At 46.3% G+C, this 16766-nt stretch overlaps 1 protein-coding gene across 4 annotated transcripts in view; it reads right to left on the bottom strand.

Annotated features, from left to right (window-relative positions):
- Positions 1-3224: 3224 nt before the first annotated feature.
- Positions 3225-16766, bottom strand: part of TUNAR (transmembrane neural differentiation associated intracellular calcium regulator) — a 55097-nt gene continuing 41555 nt past the window's right edge. For all 4 annotated transcript variants that reach the window (XM_069558879.1, XM_069558877.1, XM_069558878.1 and 1 more), the window contains one exon: positions 3225-5700. In XM_069558879.1, coding sequence (XP_069414980.1) covers positions 5515-5661 — 147 coding nt within the window. In that variant the 5' untranslated portion in view covers positions 5662-5700 and the 3' untranslated portion in view covers positions 3225-5514. The remainder of the gene's footprint in view (positions 5701-16766) is intronic.

Raw genomic sequence — 16766 nt, 5'->3', positions numbered from 1 at the left:
CCCAGTCCCAAAGAGACAGATACTAGTTTAAAATGTTGTCTTTTATTGCTGACTAGCTACTTCCAAGTACCTTAGAACCATTCAGCTGTTACCCTTTGGCTTCCTGCTGTCTGCTGAGCGTGGGGAGTGGATGGGATGCTTTGAATATCTGAATAGGACGTTGGGTTGTGCTGTCCTCCAGCAATTAGGGGCAGCTGACAGAGTTGATGTCCAGGATTTGGAGCCAAGTCTCTGCATACCTGGCAGGCCGCTGTCCCAGGTAGGGAGAGGCATGCTGCAGAGACATCCAATCATGACTCTTACCTAATTTTGCATTCTCCATTATTGTCTAATAGAAATAAAGTAAATAAGCACACCTGATAACAGCGAATCTTGTAGTGAAAAATTATATATTATGTGATCTTATTTCTCATGGCAACATGTAGCCCTTCTATGAAAAGCACCCGCCAGTTTTGTACAACTTGTTTACAGACAACAGAAAATATTAAGTCTGTCCATTCCATCTGCTTCCCACAAGAGGAAAGAATCATTATGTAGTAAGGTCAGAAGGTACCCCAGTCCACAGGGGCATCTTTCTGGGGCCGTCTCATATAGAGGTCTTTTCTTTAGGGGGTGGGGCTACAGGGCACTCCAGGAGAGTCTCTCAAAAGAGAAGGCAGGAATTTGGCTTCTGGAACTTTCTCATCCCAAAGTGTGACATGATCATAGCCAGTCTGGGTTCCCAAAGTAGCTGTTAGGAAACTGTTTAAGCAGCCAGTGAGACTGTCTCTATGAAAAACAGTGAAACAAGGAGGTGGGGGGGGGTGGCTTTCTGGTGTTCCGCAGGCAGTTGACAGAAAAAGGGAGCCCTTAGACTAAGTGTGGGGATGGCAACAGTGAGAGACGGTGAGCTGGGGCCCTGGGGCTTTGAGGCGGAGAGGGATGGGAAATGAACAGAGGACGGGAAAGACAGAGAGAGAGGAGGAGAGCGAGAGGGGAGTGTGGGAGAGAAAGAGACAGATAGGAACTGCTCCCACATTAGACACACAGAGGTGTTTGTTAGAAGCAATGTGAATGTAAATTTTGATCCAGTGTTTCTTTAGTAAATGGTACTCATGTCCAGGAGCTTCCCAGGTGGCCCTAATGGTAAAGAACATGTGTGCTACTGCAGGAGACATAGAGACATGGGTTCGATCCCTGGGTTGAGGAGATGCTCTGGAGGAGGGCATGGCAACCCACTCCAGTATTCTTGCCTGGAGAATCCCATGGACAGAGGAAGCTGGAGGGCTACAGTCCATGGGGTCGCAGAGTCAGACACAACTGAAGCGACTTAGCACACACACACACACACACACACACACACACACACACACGAACAATGACATGCGGGTTTAAGTGACATTCTTTGGCTGCAGAGGTGAAGGTAGCAGCTTCTGGACCCCTGGCCACATGACGCCATGGTCCCCTAGTCAAAGTGAAATTGTTAATTGCTCAGTCGACTCTTGGAGACCCCATGGAACCCGCCAGTCTCCTCTCTATGGAATTCTCCAGGTAAGAATACTAGAATGAGTGGCCATTCTCTTCTCCAGGGGATCTTCCCAATTCAGGGATTGAACTTGGGTCTCTCACATTGCAGGCAGATTCTTTACCATTCGAGCCACCAGGGAACCTTTGCTAAGTCAACTCACCTTTCCAGGCCACAGTTTCTGTATCAATAAAAATGAGGTTGAAACTCCTGATGAGACTTGGGGGCTATTAACACCCTCTATTGACAGATGAGGAAAATTGAGGCTCACAGAGCTGGTCATATCGATCATATAAGGCAGATGAAAGTCAGGCCCAAGCCGTTTCTGGCCATCGGCAAGCACTTCGCAGCCCCAAACCACCAGGGGCACACTGCCACAGGTGCCTGGCCCTCCCCTGCCAGAACCCAGGCTTTACGAGTTGCTTTCTGGGGTAGAAGTCAAAGGCATCGATTTAGACATGTTGACCAGACCAGTTGTGTTATGACCCAGGAGAGGCAGGTGTAGTGGGAACCTGTGTGACGTGACTGGACTGGCCCAAAGACTCCAGCAGAGCTCAGACCCACAGCCTGGGCCACTCAAGGTCTGTGGATGGCACAGAGGTGGGACAGGTATGATTCTGCTGGTTTCGAGCTGTGTGACCTTGGAAAAGTCGATCAGCCTTTTTGAGCCTTTCTCCTCATCTTCCAGGGCTTCCCAAGTGGCTCAGTGGTAAAGAGTCAGACTGCCAATGCAGGGGATGTGGGTTTGGTCCTTGGGGAAGACCCCATGGAGGAAGGCATGGCAACCCACTCCAGTATTTTTGCCTGGGAAATCTCATGGACAGAGGAGCCTGGAGGGCTACAGTTCGTGGGGTCGCAAAGTGTCGGACACAACTGAGTGAGTGAAGACACACACACTTCATCTTGTGAGACGGGGTAGGCATGGACATCTCACGGCTGTTGTGAGGGTCCCTGAAGATGGGTGGGAAGTCTCAGCCCTCGGGCTGGTCATTTGGGTTGTTGCTATTCGTGCCAAGGCTGGGCTCGGCATACTAAGCCCCAGGGCCACCAGCTGCCTCCCCATCACATCCCCACGAGACGCCTTGACATCATGGAGGAAACTATGAGTTTGCCCAGTCCGTGTTCTTGGGCTTTGCTAAATGAGGGCAGAAATGAAAGTCTCTCTCTACAGGAGAGAGCGCTGCCACTCGGGTTGGCAGTCATTGAACGGGCAGCTTTATTTCCAGGCTGTGGATTAGGACAGTGTAGAAGGACCATTGGGGAGCCGTTGAGAGAATCGGAAAGGCAGTTTTTCCCCTCAATAAATTTCAGATTAGCACACTTGAAAAATCACTGGGGCTTCCACAGTTCAAACAAAACAGTTTCATCGGAACACAGTCACATTCAGATTTGTCTGCTTAAAAAAAGAAAAAAAATCAGGACATCCCTGGTGGTCCAGTGGTTAAGACTTCACCTTCCAATCCACGGGGTGTGAGTTCGATCCCTGGTTGGTGAGTTTGGATTCCCAAACAACAACAACAAAAAAACAAAACAGAAAATAGGAAAACAAACAAAGGTAAAACAGAAACAACATTATAACAAATTGAAAAAACTTCAAAAATGGTCCATATCAAAAAAAAAAATCTGAAATAAAATAAAACAAAAATACACATAGGTAAAGGAATGACGTGAAGGTTTAAAAATACCAGGACGCTGTGGGGGGAAAAAGGACATTGATAGATTTTTTTTTCCATTGCACCTTTATTGTTTACTTTGTTCACTGTTCAAAAGTCTCACAGTCTTTCTAGAACCACACGGAACCCGTGAGGTGGCTCCCTCCCACGACAGTCCATTATATTTCTAAGCAGCCTCCTCCTGGCCTCCCTCCTCAAGTCCTCACGTGGCCAGCGTTGCGCCAGGATGCAAGGGGTTCCCAGGGGTTATTTATTCTTAGGAGGGAAGGAGGGCGGGGGCAGAGCTGGCTCTCGGAAAACCATGGGTGTGCATCCAGTCCCGTGGGCCCTTTCCTGGCCAGTCCCTGCCTCTCCATTCCCTCTTTGCCCAGCATTTGATGCCCCTCAGCAGGCTAGGGAATCAGACAGCTCTGGGAATTTGCGTTCTGACTCATCACTACCAGCTACCTGACCTCGGGGAAGTTTCCCCATCTGAGTTCCCCTTTCTTCCTCTAAGATGTGGGACAGAGACTCTCCAGCTCATTTCCTGTGAGCATTCAATGACTGAAGGAATACAGGGTCTGGCACGGTGCCTAGCACACAGTATGTCCTGAACACACATCGACTTCCGTTCCTTCTGGTGGGGAAGAGAAGACTCCTGATGAGGGCCAGGTGCTCGGGGTATCTGCTTTAAAAAGAGCCTGGTCTTTAACACAGTCCAAGAAGTGACTCTCTACGCGTGAAATTTCAGACACCACGACATCAGGAGGGAGAGACCTGGCGGTCACCTCCTGGACATCATTCGACTCCACCTAGGCAGCCTGCTGCTCCTTTTGCCCACAGGCAAGGCTGGCACTGGCAGAAGGAACACTACCCTCTTTATAAGGCCGTGCCGCTGCAGCCAGTGAAAGGCCCATCTCAGGCAGGCAGGAGAACAGGGCACATTCATCCTGATTCAACTGCCCCTGCCAGGGAGGAAGTAGCTTCATGTGGGTGTAAACCAGGAGCTTGAAGAAATGTAGCAATCTTTTAGGGTGACCGGTGCATCCCCTTTTAGTGCTCTTGAAAAGTCACGTTGCAGGGGTGTGCTCTCAGCCTGAAACAGCCAGGTGAGCTCTTACGGGGGGGAGTCTGAGTATCATCTACACCCCCACCTACTTTGCAAAGGCTCCCAGGAGGCTCACTATGGGAATTACGTCCCTAACTCTGAGCTTTCCCTGCCTTGTCCTTCCCACCCATCTTTCATGGCATGTGGCCATTAAAATCAAATCTCATCCACAAATGGTCACAAGAATGAAATAACGCTGCCAATGAGAAGCTGAATACTCCATCCTACAGTTGATCCACAGATGTAGCCGTGCCCTTCCTCCATGGTATTCCTTGTAAAAAAAATTTTTTAAGCTGATCTATATCACTCAGCCCTGTTCATGCATAATTCTCAGTAAGGATACGGTACATCCAAAGTCCACACGCCCACGACCATTTTACATCTCCGGTATAACAACAAAAAGTCGCTCAGTGGACAATCTTAAAACATGCACCAACCAAGACCACAGCTGGTCTTATGGGAAAATGTCCTCCAGATCGAAAAGCATGAGAGGGAAATGATTCCAGATGAGAACGAGGACTAGAGCGATTACACAACAGAACAACTGCAGTCTAAGGTAGATACAGCAGGTAAAACCAAGGAAAGCTGTATGGATCCAGGAGCGCTTCTCCAAATATTCGGTTCATGCTAAAAAATAGAGCACATTTATTAAAAATATATATTTATAAACCTTGATATGAACAGATAAACACATCAAGCCAATGAAAAAAAGAAAAAATAAGTTATCTCCCCAGTATCAAATAGTTAGACACTTTTGATGAATGGGATGCTTGTCAAAGATTGTCCCTGTGGTTTTTTGGTACCAAACAGTTCATTGAGCTAGGAGGAAATATGTGTCCTGGGAGACAGGCCGAGAGCTGTGTCTGCTGTGAGCTGCGTCCACCCCTGTTCCTCTTTTTGAACACGTGACATCCGTTAGTGACCTGGGATAACCCATCTTTGCACCCATCCACTTCCTGATGGTGTCAAAGGGTGGTTTTCCAAGCGTCCTTTCGGGTCCCCTGCCAACGATGTTGAGTTCCTTGCTGTGTGAATGAGTTTTGGTGGATTCATTGTGCTTTAGTGTCTGCTCCTTGCAGCAGGATTGGTTGATTTTGGTGACCCTTTATCAAGTTCGAAGGTGCATCTGATTGAGCGGTATGTGTCGGTCAAGGCTGCTTGTTGGCGCAGTGTCTGGTCACCGATCTGCCAACACACAGGACTCCTCCTGTCTTTTGGCCATCCCGAGGCCTGAGGACCCACTGGGCCATTCACAGAGTGGTGTAGATGTATACAAATATGATGACGATCAGATTCAGAATGGTCCCAATAATCCCCAGCATCGCCAAGACACTCTCTTCTTTACTCTCTTTTTCCTGGCCTCCTCTGTCTTCGTCATTTCCACTCGTGATTACCATCTTGGTGGCAAATGTCTTTATCTTCCTCCCTAGACTAATCTGCAATTGGAAAGAGGCAGCACAGAAAAAAGACAGTTTATAAGCATCCCTCTCCAAAGCCTGGCAGACTGGGTGGGGGAGTGTTTTCATGTCTGGGGACTAGGTGTTGGGTGGGCCCGAAAAATCTCTCATGGAGAAAACCTTGGGACGCACTGCTCTTTGGCCATGGAGAGATGGCAGAGCACGGCTGATCACTTTCAAGGATGAAGACTGTGATACTGGCATAAGGAGCTCGGCCTCGGGGCTCAGCTTGGCCACCACCCATTCTACTGGGATTTTGCTTCAGTCATTTTCCTTGAAGCAGAGACAGACAGCTGCACAGTTGTCCAACAAAAGCCCGTGGGCTCTCCCACAGCAGTGGGAACTTGACACGTGTTCAAGTACTAGATCCCACCCTGGACAAGCGCAGTCCTGCACATGCATGAAGCGGGCAGGAGGGCATCATGGTCACAGTGTGCTTTAAACACCGGCCGCCCTGTGAACAAGGGTGACCAAACCTAGGGAGGGCAACTTACTGAGATCAGAGAGGATGGAGAGGGGGGAGGGGGACAGCATCATAAGAAACCCACATCACCACCAACAGGAGCACACACTGGTAAAATCATTCTGGAAAGTTCCCTGGCATTACCCAGAGAAGCAAAGAGATAGTCCCCAGCTGGGCTGACCTCCTAGGTGTTCATCTAAGAGAAATCCCTGTACCTGTGAACCTGGAGACAGTGACAGGAATGCTCCTGTGAGCTTCAGCTGGGAAGGCAGAGGACCAGAAGTTACCCAAACAGGCATCAAGAGTTGAAGAAACGGACACGTGGCTCCTACGATGGACGCGTCCATACCAAAGAATATGACACGGAAGTGAAATGAACGCACGGCGGCTACATGCGATGGTGGGGATGAGGCCCCATCTCGTATGAAGAAGCATGGTGCAGAGAACATCCACAGCACGTGTCAATTCATAAAGATTCAAATAAGGCACATCAAACAAGTATACTTAGCGACACACACTTTGGTGTTTGTAAAATGCAAGAGAATGACCAACAGAATTCAGGAGAGTGGCTACTTACAGGAAAGGACAGAGAGGGAATCCCCTCAGAGGAGCAGCAAAGCCCTTCAGTATACTGGTCATTTTCCATTTGTGAGGCTGTGCGGGAAGTACGTGGAGGTTCATTTTTTATCTTTATCCTTTCAACTGTTTCAGAGATTGCCTGACATATATGATGTATTTTGTAATAACTAAGATATTTCTATTTATTCTTTAAAATCATAAACATGACCATGCAGGGGGCCTGGTGGGCAGCTGAAGCCTTCTTTTCCACTGATGACTAATTCAAACAACGTGGGGGGTGAAAATGACTAATGTGTATGAGATGGCAACAGCAATAGCCTGTCCTACTTGAGATGGGACAGGGACCAGGCCAGGGTCCCTGGCTGCACCTCTTCTATTAGAGAGCTGTGTCTTTTCGAGCTAGAAGGCTTTTCAGGCTCCAGAGTGGTGACAATTAATTTTCTGTCAGTCTGACTGATTCCTGGATCCTGGGGTGCCCAGACATTTTTCAGACATGATTCGGGGTGTGTCTGTGAGGGTGGTTGCTGGATGAGACTGACATTGGAATCGGTAGACTGAGCAAAGCAGACTGCCTTGCCCAGTGTGGGTGGGCCTCATCTAAGCAGTCGAAGGCCTGAATAGCCAAAAAGGGCTGAGTGAGAAGGAACTCTTCCTGCCCGACTGCCTTTGAGCTGGGACATCAGCTGTTTTCTGCTTTTGCATCCAGACGGAAACCTAGGCTCTTCCTGGGTATTGAGCCTGCCAGCCTTCAGACTGAAATGAAACCATCAGCTCTCCTGAGTCTCCTGGTTGCTGACTCACTCTGCAGATCCCAAGACTTGGGGGTCTCCATAACGACATGGGGCTTCCCAGGTGACACGAGGGGTAAAGAACCTGCCTGCCAATGCAGGTTAGACGGAACGGATGCAGGACAGGAAGATCCCCTGGAGGAGGGCATGGCAACCCTCTCCAGTATTCTTGCCTGGAGAATCGCATGGACAGAGGAGCCTGGTGGTCCAGAGCATCGTACAGAGTTGGACATGACTGAAGTGACTTAGCACACATAATGATATGAGCCAGTTTCTTATAACAAACCTCTATCTATCCATCTATCTATCTCTGTCTCTCTCTCATTGGTTCTGCTTCTCTGAAGAACTCTTGACAAGTCAGTTCAGGGGTCAAAGGATATCTCAGGACAAACATATTAGAAGAATCACAAAAAGGACTCCAGGTAGGCAGAGAGGGTGGCTGCCAGGTGAAACGCCTGCACGCCTCTTCCTTCCTCTGGGCACATGAACCCCTGCAAGGGCCAAGTCATACCTTGGGAATCTAGTCTGGATTCAGGACACAGTGTGTGTGGATAGATTTCTGTGTGAAGGAAAGACACACAGTGAAGACCAAGGGAACAGATGCCACAGACACGTGTGCACAAATGATCAAATGTGTGCCTTGAAGGGAAGTCTCACTCCCTTCCCAACTTTGGTTTACTTGGCAGACTCAGTGTGGGTTCCCACCGCCCTAAAGTGGTCAGGGCAAGACTTCCATCATTTCAGAGCTATCCACTCTGTCCTAGCCAATGGAATGAAACTCATTGGAATAACACCTGTATACAGGATGTAATTTCTAATTAAAATTGCTTCTTAAATGAAAAAAAAGTAGCTTTGGCTAGGCAAAGCTTCTAGGCTGGATATGTTTGGTTTTCTTTCTTTTTCTTGCCAGTACAGTTTTTTTTTTTTTAATGATGTGTAATACACAAACAGAAAGGTACACAGACTTTAAACATACTTGATGAGTGTTCACACCTGTTAGCTGCCACCAACATCAAGAAACAGAACCTTCGAGTACCCCAGGAGGCTCCCTATTCCATTCAATCCTTTTCTTCCTTCTTCTTGAAAACCGTTACCTTGATTTCTAACATCCTAGGCTAGTTTTGGAGAAGGAAATGGCAACTCATTCCAGTGTTCTTGCCTGGAGAATCCCAGGGACGGAGGAGCCTGGTGGGCTGCCATCTATGGGGTCACACAGAGTCGGACACGACTGGAGTGACTTAGCAGCAGCAGCAGCAGGCTAGTTTTGCCTGTTTATGGATTTTATGGAAACAGAACCATACAGGATGTCCTCTTTTGAGTCTTTCCCCCTTTAACGTTATGTTGTGTGTAGCTTAGCGCGTTCATTCTCATTGTGAACAGTACTCCATTATATAAACAGGCCTACTATGTATGCATTTATTTTAACTGCTGATGGGCATTTGAGTTGCTTTCAGTTAGAGGTCATTATGCTGTTCTGAACATTCGTTTACATTTCTGCTGGCAAACACACATATGCATTTCCCCAATGTTTTAAATGAAAAATTTCACATACAGAAAAAAAAAAAAATTTATACTGAGCACCCATACACTCAGCAACTAAATGCCACTATTAGCATGTTACAATGACTGTGTGGATCACAATAAACTGTGGAAAATTCTGAAAGAGGTGGGAATACCAGACCACTTGACCTGTCTCTTGAGAAATCTGTATGCAGGTCGGGAAGCAACAGTTAGAACTGGACATGAAACAACAGACTTGTTCCAAATAGGAAAAGGAGTATGTCAAGGCTGTATATTGTCACCCTGCTTATTTAACTTATATGCAGAGTACATCATGAGAAACACTGGACTGGAAGAAACACAAGCTGGAATCAAGATTGCCGGGAGAAATATCAATAACCTCAGATATGCAGATGATACCACCCTTATGGCAGAAAGTGAAGAGGAACTAAAGAGCCTCTTGATGAAAGTGAAAGAGGAGAATGAAAAAATTGTCTTAAAACTCAACATTCAGAAAGGGAAGATCATGGCACCTGGTCCTATCACTCCATGGGAAATAGATGGAGAAACAGTGGAAACAGTGTCAGACTTTATTTTCTTGGGCTCCCAAATCACTGCAGATGGTGACTGCAGCCATGAAATTAAAAGACACTTACTCCTTGGAAGAAAAGTTATGACCAACCTAGATAGCATATTCAAAAGCAGAGACATTACTTTGCAGACTAAGGTCCATCTAGTCAAGGCTATGGTTTTCCCAGTGGTCATGTATGGATGTGAGAGTTGGACTGTGAAGAAGGCTGAGCATTCAAGAATTGATGCTTTTGAGCTGTGGTGTTGGAGAAGACTCTTGAGAGTCCCTTGGACTGCAAGGAGATCCAACCAGTCCATTCTGAAGGAGATCAGACCTGGGATATCTTTGGAAGGAATGATGCTGAAGCTGAAACTCCAGTACTTTGGCCACCTCATGCGAAGAGTTGACTCATTGGAAAAGACTCTGATGCTGGGAGGGATTGAGGGCAGGAGCAGAAGGGGAAGACAGAGGATGAGATGGCTGGATGGCATCACTGACTTGATGGACGTGAGTCTGAATGAACTCCAGGAGATGGTGATGGACAGGGAGGCCTGGCGTACTGCGATTCATGGGGTCGCAAAGAGTTGGACACAACTGAGTGACTGAACTGAACTGATACTTGCTTTTAGTCACTCACCTAGAGCCAGACATCCTGGAGTGTAAAGTCAAGTGGCCCTCGGGAAGCATCACTACGAACAAAACTAGTGGAGATGATGGGATTTCAGCTGAGCCATTTAAAATACAAAAGATGATGCTGTTCGAGTGCTACACTCAATATATCAGCAAATGTGGAAAACTCAGCAGTGGCCACAGGACCACAGGAAAAGGTCAGTTTTCATTTCAATCCCAAAGAAGGGCAATGCCAAAGAATGCTCAAACTACTGTACAACTGCAGTCATTTCAAATGATAGCAAAGGTATGCTCAAAATCTTTCAAGTCAGCCTTCAGCAGTACATGAATTGAGAACTTCCAGATGTACAAGCTGGGTTTTAAAGAGGCATAGAAACCAGAGATAAAAATGCCAACATTTGCTGGACCATGGAGAAAGCAAGGGAGTTCCAGAAAGCCATCTACTTCTGTTTCACTGACTACGCTAAAAGCCTTTGAATGTATGGATCACAACACACTGTGGAAAATCTTTAAAAGATGGAAGTACCAGACCACCTTACCTCCCTCCTGAGAAACCTATATGCAGGTCAAGAAGCAACAGTTAGAACTGGACATGGAACAATGGACTGGTTCAAAATTGGGAAAAGAGTAAGACAAGGCTGTATACTGTCATCCTGCTTATTTAACTTATATGCAGAATACATCATGTGAAATGCCAGCCTGGATAAATCACAAGCTGGAGTCAAGATCACCAAAAGAAATGTCAACAGCCTCAGATACACAGATTTTACCACCCTACTGGCAGAAAGCAAAGAGGAACTAAGGAGTCTCCTGATGAAAATCAAAGAGGAGAGTGAAAAAAATTCGTTTAAAACTCAACATGCAAAAAATGAAGATCATGGCATCTGATCCCCTCACTTCATGGCAAACAGAAGAGGAAAAAGTGGAAGTGGTGACAGATTTTACTTTCTTGGGCTCCATAATCACTGTCAACAGCGACTGCAGCCGTGAAATTAAAAGACACTTGCTCCTTGGAAGAAGGAAAGTGATAAGAAACCTAGACAGTGTATTAAAAATACAGAGATATCACTTTGTTGACAAAGGTTCGTAGTCAAAAAGTTACGGGTTTTTGCAGTGGTAAAGAATCTGCCTGTCAATGCAGGAGACGCTGGAGATGTGGCTTTGATCCCTAGGTTGGGAAAATCCCCTGGAGTAGGAAATAGCAACCCACTCCAGTATTCTTGCCTGGAAAATTCCATGGACAGAGGAGCCTGGCTGGCTATAGGCCATGGGGTTGCAAAGAGTCGGAGATGACTGCGGCAAACATCATCTTTCCAGTAGTCATGTATGAATGTTTCAGTTGAACCATACGGAAGGCTGAGCACCGAAGAACTCATGCTTTCATATTGTGGTGGTGGAGAAGCTTTTGAGAATCCCTTGGACTGCAAGGAGATCAAACCAGTCAATCCTAAAGGAAACCAAACCTGAGTATTCATTGGAAGGACTGATGCTGAAGCTGAAGCCCCAATACTCTGGCCACCTGATGTGAAGAGCTGACTCACTGGAGAAGACTGATGCTGGGAAATATTGAGGGCAGAGGAGAAGGGGACGGCAGAGGATGAGATGGTTGGATGGCATCATCGACTTGATGGACTTGAGTATGAGAAAACTCCAGGAGATAGTGAAGGACAGGGGAGCCTGGCGTGCTGCAGTCCATGGGGTTGCAAAGAGTCAGACATGACTTACTGAACAACAGCATTTGTTTTCTCAGACACCTATCTCTGCATCCTATCCAGCCATCTTTTGGGGGTGCATTTCAAAGCAACCTGCAAATATCATTATCTGTGTCAGGCGCTGAGTCATGCCTGACTCTTTGCAACCCCATGGACTATGGCCCGCCAGGCACCTCTGTCCATGGGATTTTACAGGCAAGGATATAGGAGTGGGTTGCCATTTCCTTCTCCAGGGAAATACCATCCATTTAAATACTTCCCTTTAAATACTGCAGTTTGCATGTATTAACTAGAGTCAATGTTTGTTTGCAGTGTTTTCTTTTGATGTAAATCTGTGCCATTTCCTGTTGGCTCCATCCACCTAAGAGAAGAGCTGCTAGGGGATAAGGTATAAGTGGTTGTATCCACTCACTTGTTTCTGAGTGCGAGGATGGCCCCTTGTTTTATCTCGGTGATTCCATGGCCTTTGCATGAGGTCACAAGAAGGCAAAGGGACATCCACTCCCTTCTCTGCCCTCGACAGACATCTACCCAAGCACCAGTTATCTCTCTCATGGGTCTCTTGTTTCCTGTAGTTCCCTTAGCCAGACTTCAAGCCCTGAGAGAGCAAGCTTTTGAAACTCCAACACCAAGCACAGGGCTTGGCACGACCAGGCATTTGGGGAAACCGCATTGAAGGAATGTGCAAGTGGGTGCTGCGGGTTGGGGGAGCGGTGGGGCGGGGTGTAAATCTGGCCATCCCCGGCTCTGCAAGGCAGGGAAAATATCACCAAGGTCGGTCTAAAGAGACACAATTAGTGCTGCCCTTAAAACCCAACACCCATCATCGCGGTCACTCAAGCAAAACAAAGTACCAGTCACGGAGGCTGCTTGGTTTCAAGGCTTAATTTAGCCTCTTCCCCGAGTTAACCCAAGACAGCTCTGACTCAGGAGGAAGTGGAGGAGAATAATCGGGTCGACTGTGTTTACTTTCTGAGGTCTCTGCAGCAAACCTAGAGCCCGGAAGAGGCCTTCTCAGACTCCCAAGAGCTGCATTCCCAAAGTCTGCCTCCAAGGGGCTTGAGTCATCAGCCTGAATCTCCCCAGAGAAATCGCGCTGGGAGTGCAGCCGGACTCCCAAGGGAGCCACCGAGGGTTTCCTCGGAGAGACGTGATTGGAACACGCTTTTCCTTGGGAAAAGCTCTCTGGCCAGGGAGTTAAGGAGAATGAAAGAGGCTGGGGGATTAGCTGAAAACGAGACCAATAACAGAGATAGGAGGGGAAAACAGAACCAAAATAAAACAGAAAGGAAAGTTGGGGCCTAGGCAACTTCTGACATGAAGCCAGCTGCATAGGCATAAGCTCATTCATCCAGTCCCTCACTCATTCCTACCTGCCAGGAGCTGGAGTGGGGCGAGGGGAGTAAGAGTTAGCTGCTAATGAGAAAGGCATTTTGGGGGGCATGACGAAAATGTTCTAGACTTAGATTTTGGCGATGGCTGCACAACTCTGAATTGTACACTTTGAAGAGGTGAATGCGGTGGTTTGTGGATTTTATCTCAATAAAGAGGTTTATCTCAAAAAGAGAGCATTTGCAACAGTAGTGGAAATATAAATTACCTAAAAATCAATCTAACAAAAACATGTAAAATTCTTTAAAAAGAAAAGTTTACAGACATAAAGTTGCACCTCCATAAGAAGGAAGGCACACCATCTTCAAGGAGTATGAGAGTCAATATCTAGAAAACAGGAGTTCTACCTAAGGTGACCTATATACAGAGCTACCTCAGTCAAAAATTTCTATAGGGTCTTTGGTGCTACCTAGCAGGCTGATTCAAAAATGTATATCAAAGTGCAGAGAGATAATAATAGAAAAATTGTTTATTAATGAAAAATAAGGAAAGGGAACTTGCCTTATAAGACATCATGAATTATTATACAGCTTTAGGAGTTAACCCTTAGAAAAATAAGTCCAAAGAACAGAAACAGCCGCACATATATGGACACTGCTCATCACAGGGGAAAATGGGCTTCTGGATAAACAGTGCTGGAATAATTGGGTAACTATATAGGAAAAAATCAAACCAAATTTCACCAGTTCCAGGTGGATTGCAGACAACTGAGAAAAGGAAAACTTAAGAACTTTTATAAGACAATATAAGTGAATATCTTTATGATCCGGAGGCAGAGGATACCTTATTGAGACATAAAAGTTCAAACTATAAAGAAAAATAGTACAAAATTCGAAAGCATTAAATTTAATACCTGTTTATTAAAGAAATGTCCTAGTTAAGCCATAATCTGGGATATATATATATATATATATATATATATATATATACACATACACACACACGTGTATGTGCTATGTGTCTACATATACACACTATATACACTGTATATCATGCATATCATGTTAGTGTCATGCCAGGAAGAAAATGAGAAAACTCACAGCAGAAAACTCGGCCAAAACCATGTTCAGGCACTTCTCTAAACAGAAAGTAAGCACCGAGAAGCTAAACCTCAGTAATCAGAGAAATGCAAATTAAAATACGATGAGAAAAAAAATTAATAAAATACAGTGAGTTACTACCCAACAGGCATGATGGACAAGAGGTAAAAAAATCAGAGAAAACCATTCAATACTGATAAAGGCTGTAAAGCAACAGGGAGGCTTGTTCACCAGCTTCGGGAGTACCAGGGCTTTCCAGATGGCTCAGTGGTAAAGATCCTCCTGTCAAGGCAGGAGACGCAAGAGACACGGGTTCGACTGCCGAGCTGGGAAGATCCCCTGGAGAAGGAAATGGCAACCCACTCCAGTATTCCTGCCTGGAGAATTCCATGGACAGAGGAGCCCGGTGGGCTACGTCCATGGGGTTGCAAAGAGTCAGAGATGACTGAGTGGCTGAGCACACGCAGAAGTACAACTTGGTCACCGTCGCTTTTTAAGGTAGGATGCTATCATCTTATAAAGATGAGCATACTCAGACCCTGGTGACCCACCATCCCACCTGTGGGCACATACCCGGGTACACCTGCACCAATGTCCAGAGCAGCCAAGAATGCTGACAGACAGCAATGTCAGTGTTCGCAACATGTTGGGAACAACACAAATGTCCACCCACAGTGGCCTCTCATACATTCTATATGGCGAGAAAAGGAGTGAAATGCTGCAGCCTGCAAGAATAAATTGCTACAACGGAGATTTAAAAAGTAAGCCGCCAAAGACTGCATAAAGGATATTTCCATCTATATGAAGTTCAGAAACAGGGGAAACTGAACAAGTTGTTTAGAGACAGAGTGAGTGAGTGAAAGTCACTGAGTCATGTCTGACTCTTTGGGACCCCATGGACTATACAGTCCATGGAATTCTCCAGGCCAGAATACTGGAGTGGGTAGCCTTTCCTTTCTCCAGGGGATATTCCCAACCCAGGGATTGAACCCAGGTCTCCTGCATTGCAGGTGGATTCTTTCCCAACTGATCTATCAGGGATAAAATTACAAAGAAAAGCAAGAGAATAATAAAACAAAAGGCCAGCGGAGTGATTACTACCAAGTAGAGAGGGGGAGTGGATGGGATTGGGGACCCCTGAAGTACTGGTAATATTTCTTAAGTGGGGAGGTGGATACAGGGTTGCTTGTTCTTTACACCTTACATTTTCTAAATAGACTTTTGTTATTCATCCAATAATTAATACAATTAATTATTGTAATTATTTCAACTGAATTATTTCAGTAATTATTTCAACTGAATACTTACTAATGAAACAAAGCTTATAATAAAAACAAATTTAGAATTCATTAAAACAACTTAAAAAAAAAGATCCACAGGGTTCTAAAGACTAGAAGTATTGAGTGCTATGTAAATATTTATGTGTAAATTTCAGGGGGATCCCTGTGCTCTGTAACCAGGAGGGGCACCCTCTCGGCAAAGACCAAGGTAATGTTATGGAACTCCGCTCAATGTTACGTGGCAGCCTGGATGGGAGGGGAGTCTGGGGAGAATGGATACATGTGTATGAATGGCTGAGCTTCCTTGCTGTTCACCTGAAACCATCACAGCATTGTTAACTGGCTATATCCCATACGAAAAAAAAAAAAGACCAAGGTGATTGTGCAAGGCAACAATGCCTCAGGTTTTGAGAAAGTGATATTCAGTGGGAAGAAATGACAATGCAGCCCTCAAATGTATCTGACATCCTATCTCGGCTCTGTGGTTTCCCAGTTGTGCGAGTTGGGCAAGCGGCTTCACCTCTCTCAGAGACTCAATTTCCTAATCTGTAAGGTGCGGGTTAATACTCAGCTTGTAGGACTAAATAGAATGGCGGTGAACTGAACTACTGAGATTAATGACAATGATGTGGATGGTGACTGGCACTTGTTCTCGTGGCCCCATGAGCCTCCTTTCCTCCAGCTAAACACCGCCCACCTCTAACTGGTTTGTGCAGTCTCACCTAATCACGATCCTGCATCTGGAAAGACCCATTCCAAAATCACAGCATTTACGAGGAAAACAGTACTCCAGGAAAGGTCTTCCCAGCCCGGTGGGGCAGGGCTATGCCCTCCATCCTTCTGGGGCAGCACACCCACCAACGCTGCCCAGAACCACACTGGCTTCGGGGTCACCACACCATGCTATGGAATCGTCATGCTACAGAGCCACGTGGACCTCTTCCTGTCCGAGCGAAGTGAGTGTTTGGAAGCCAAAGCCAGGACTGAGTATTCTGACTCTGTTACATTTCAGCAGGCTGACTTTTGCCCATGGAGCCACCCCGTGAGGCCATCTCAGCTTCCAGAGAACCCCTTCTACCTACCCAGTGCT

This window comes from Ovis canadensis, chromosome 18 (assembly GCF_042477335.2).
Source record: "Ovis canadensis isolate MfBH-ARS-UI-01 breed Bighorn chromosome 18, ARS-UI_OviCan_v2, whole genome shotgun sequence".
NCBI classification, from domain to species: Eukaryota; Metazoa; Chordata; class Mammalia; order Artiodactyla; family Bovidae; genus Ovis; species Ovis canadensis.
Note: the sequence above shows the minus strand (reverse complement) of the source record. Positions and strands in the feature narration are given on the sequence as shown.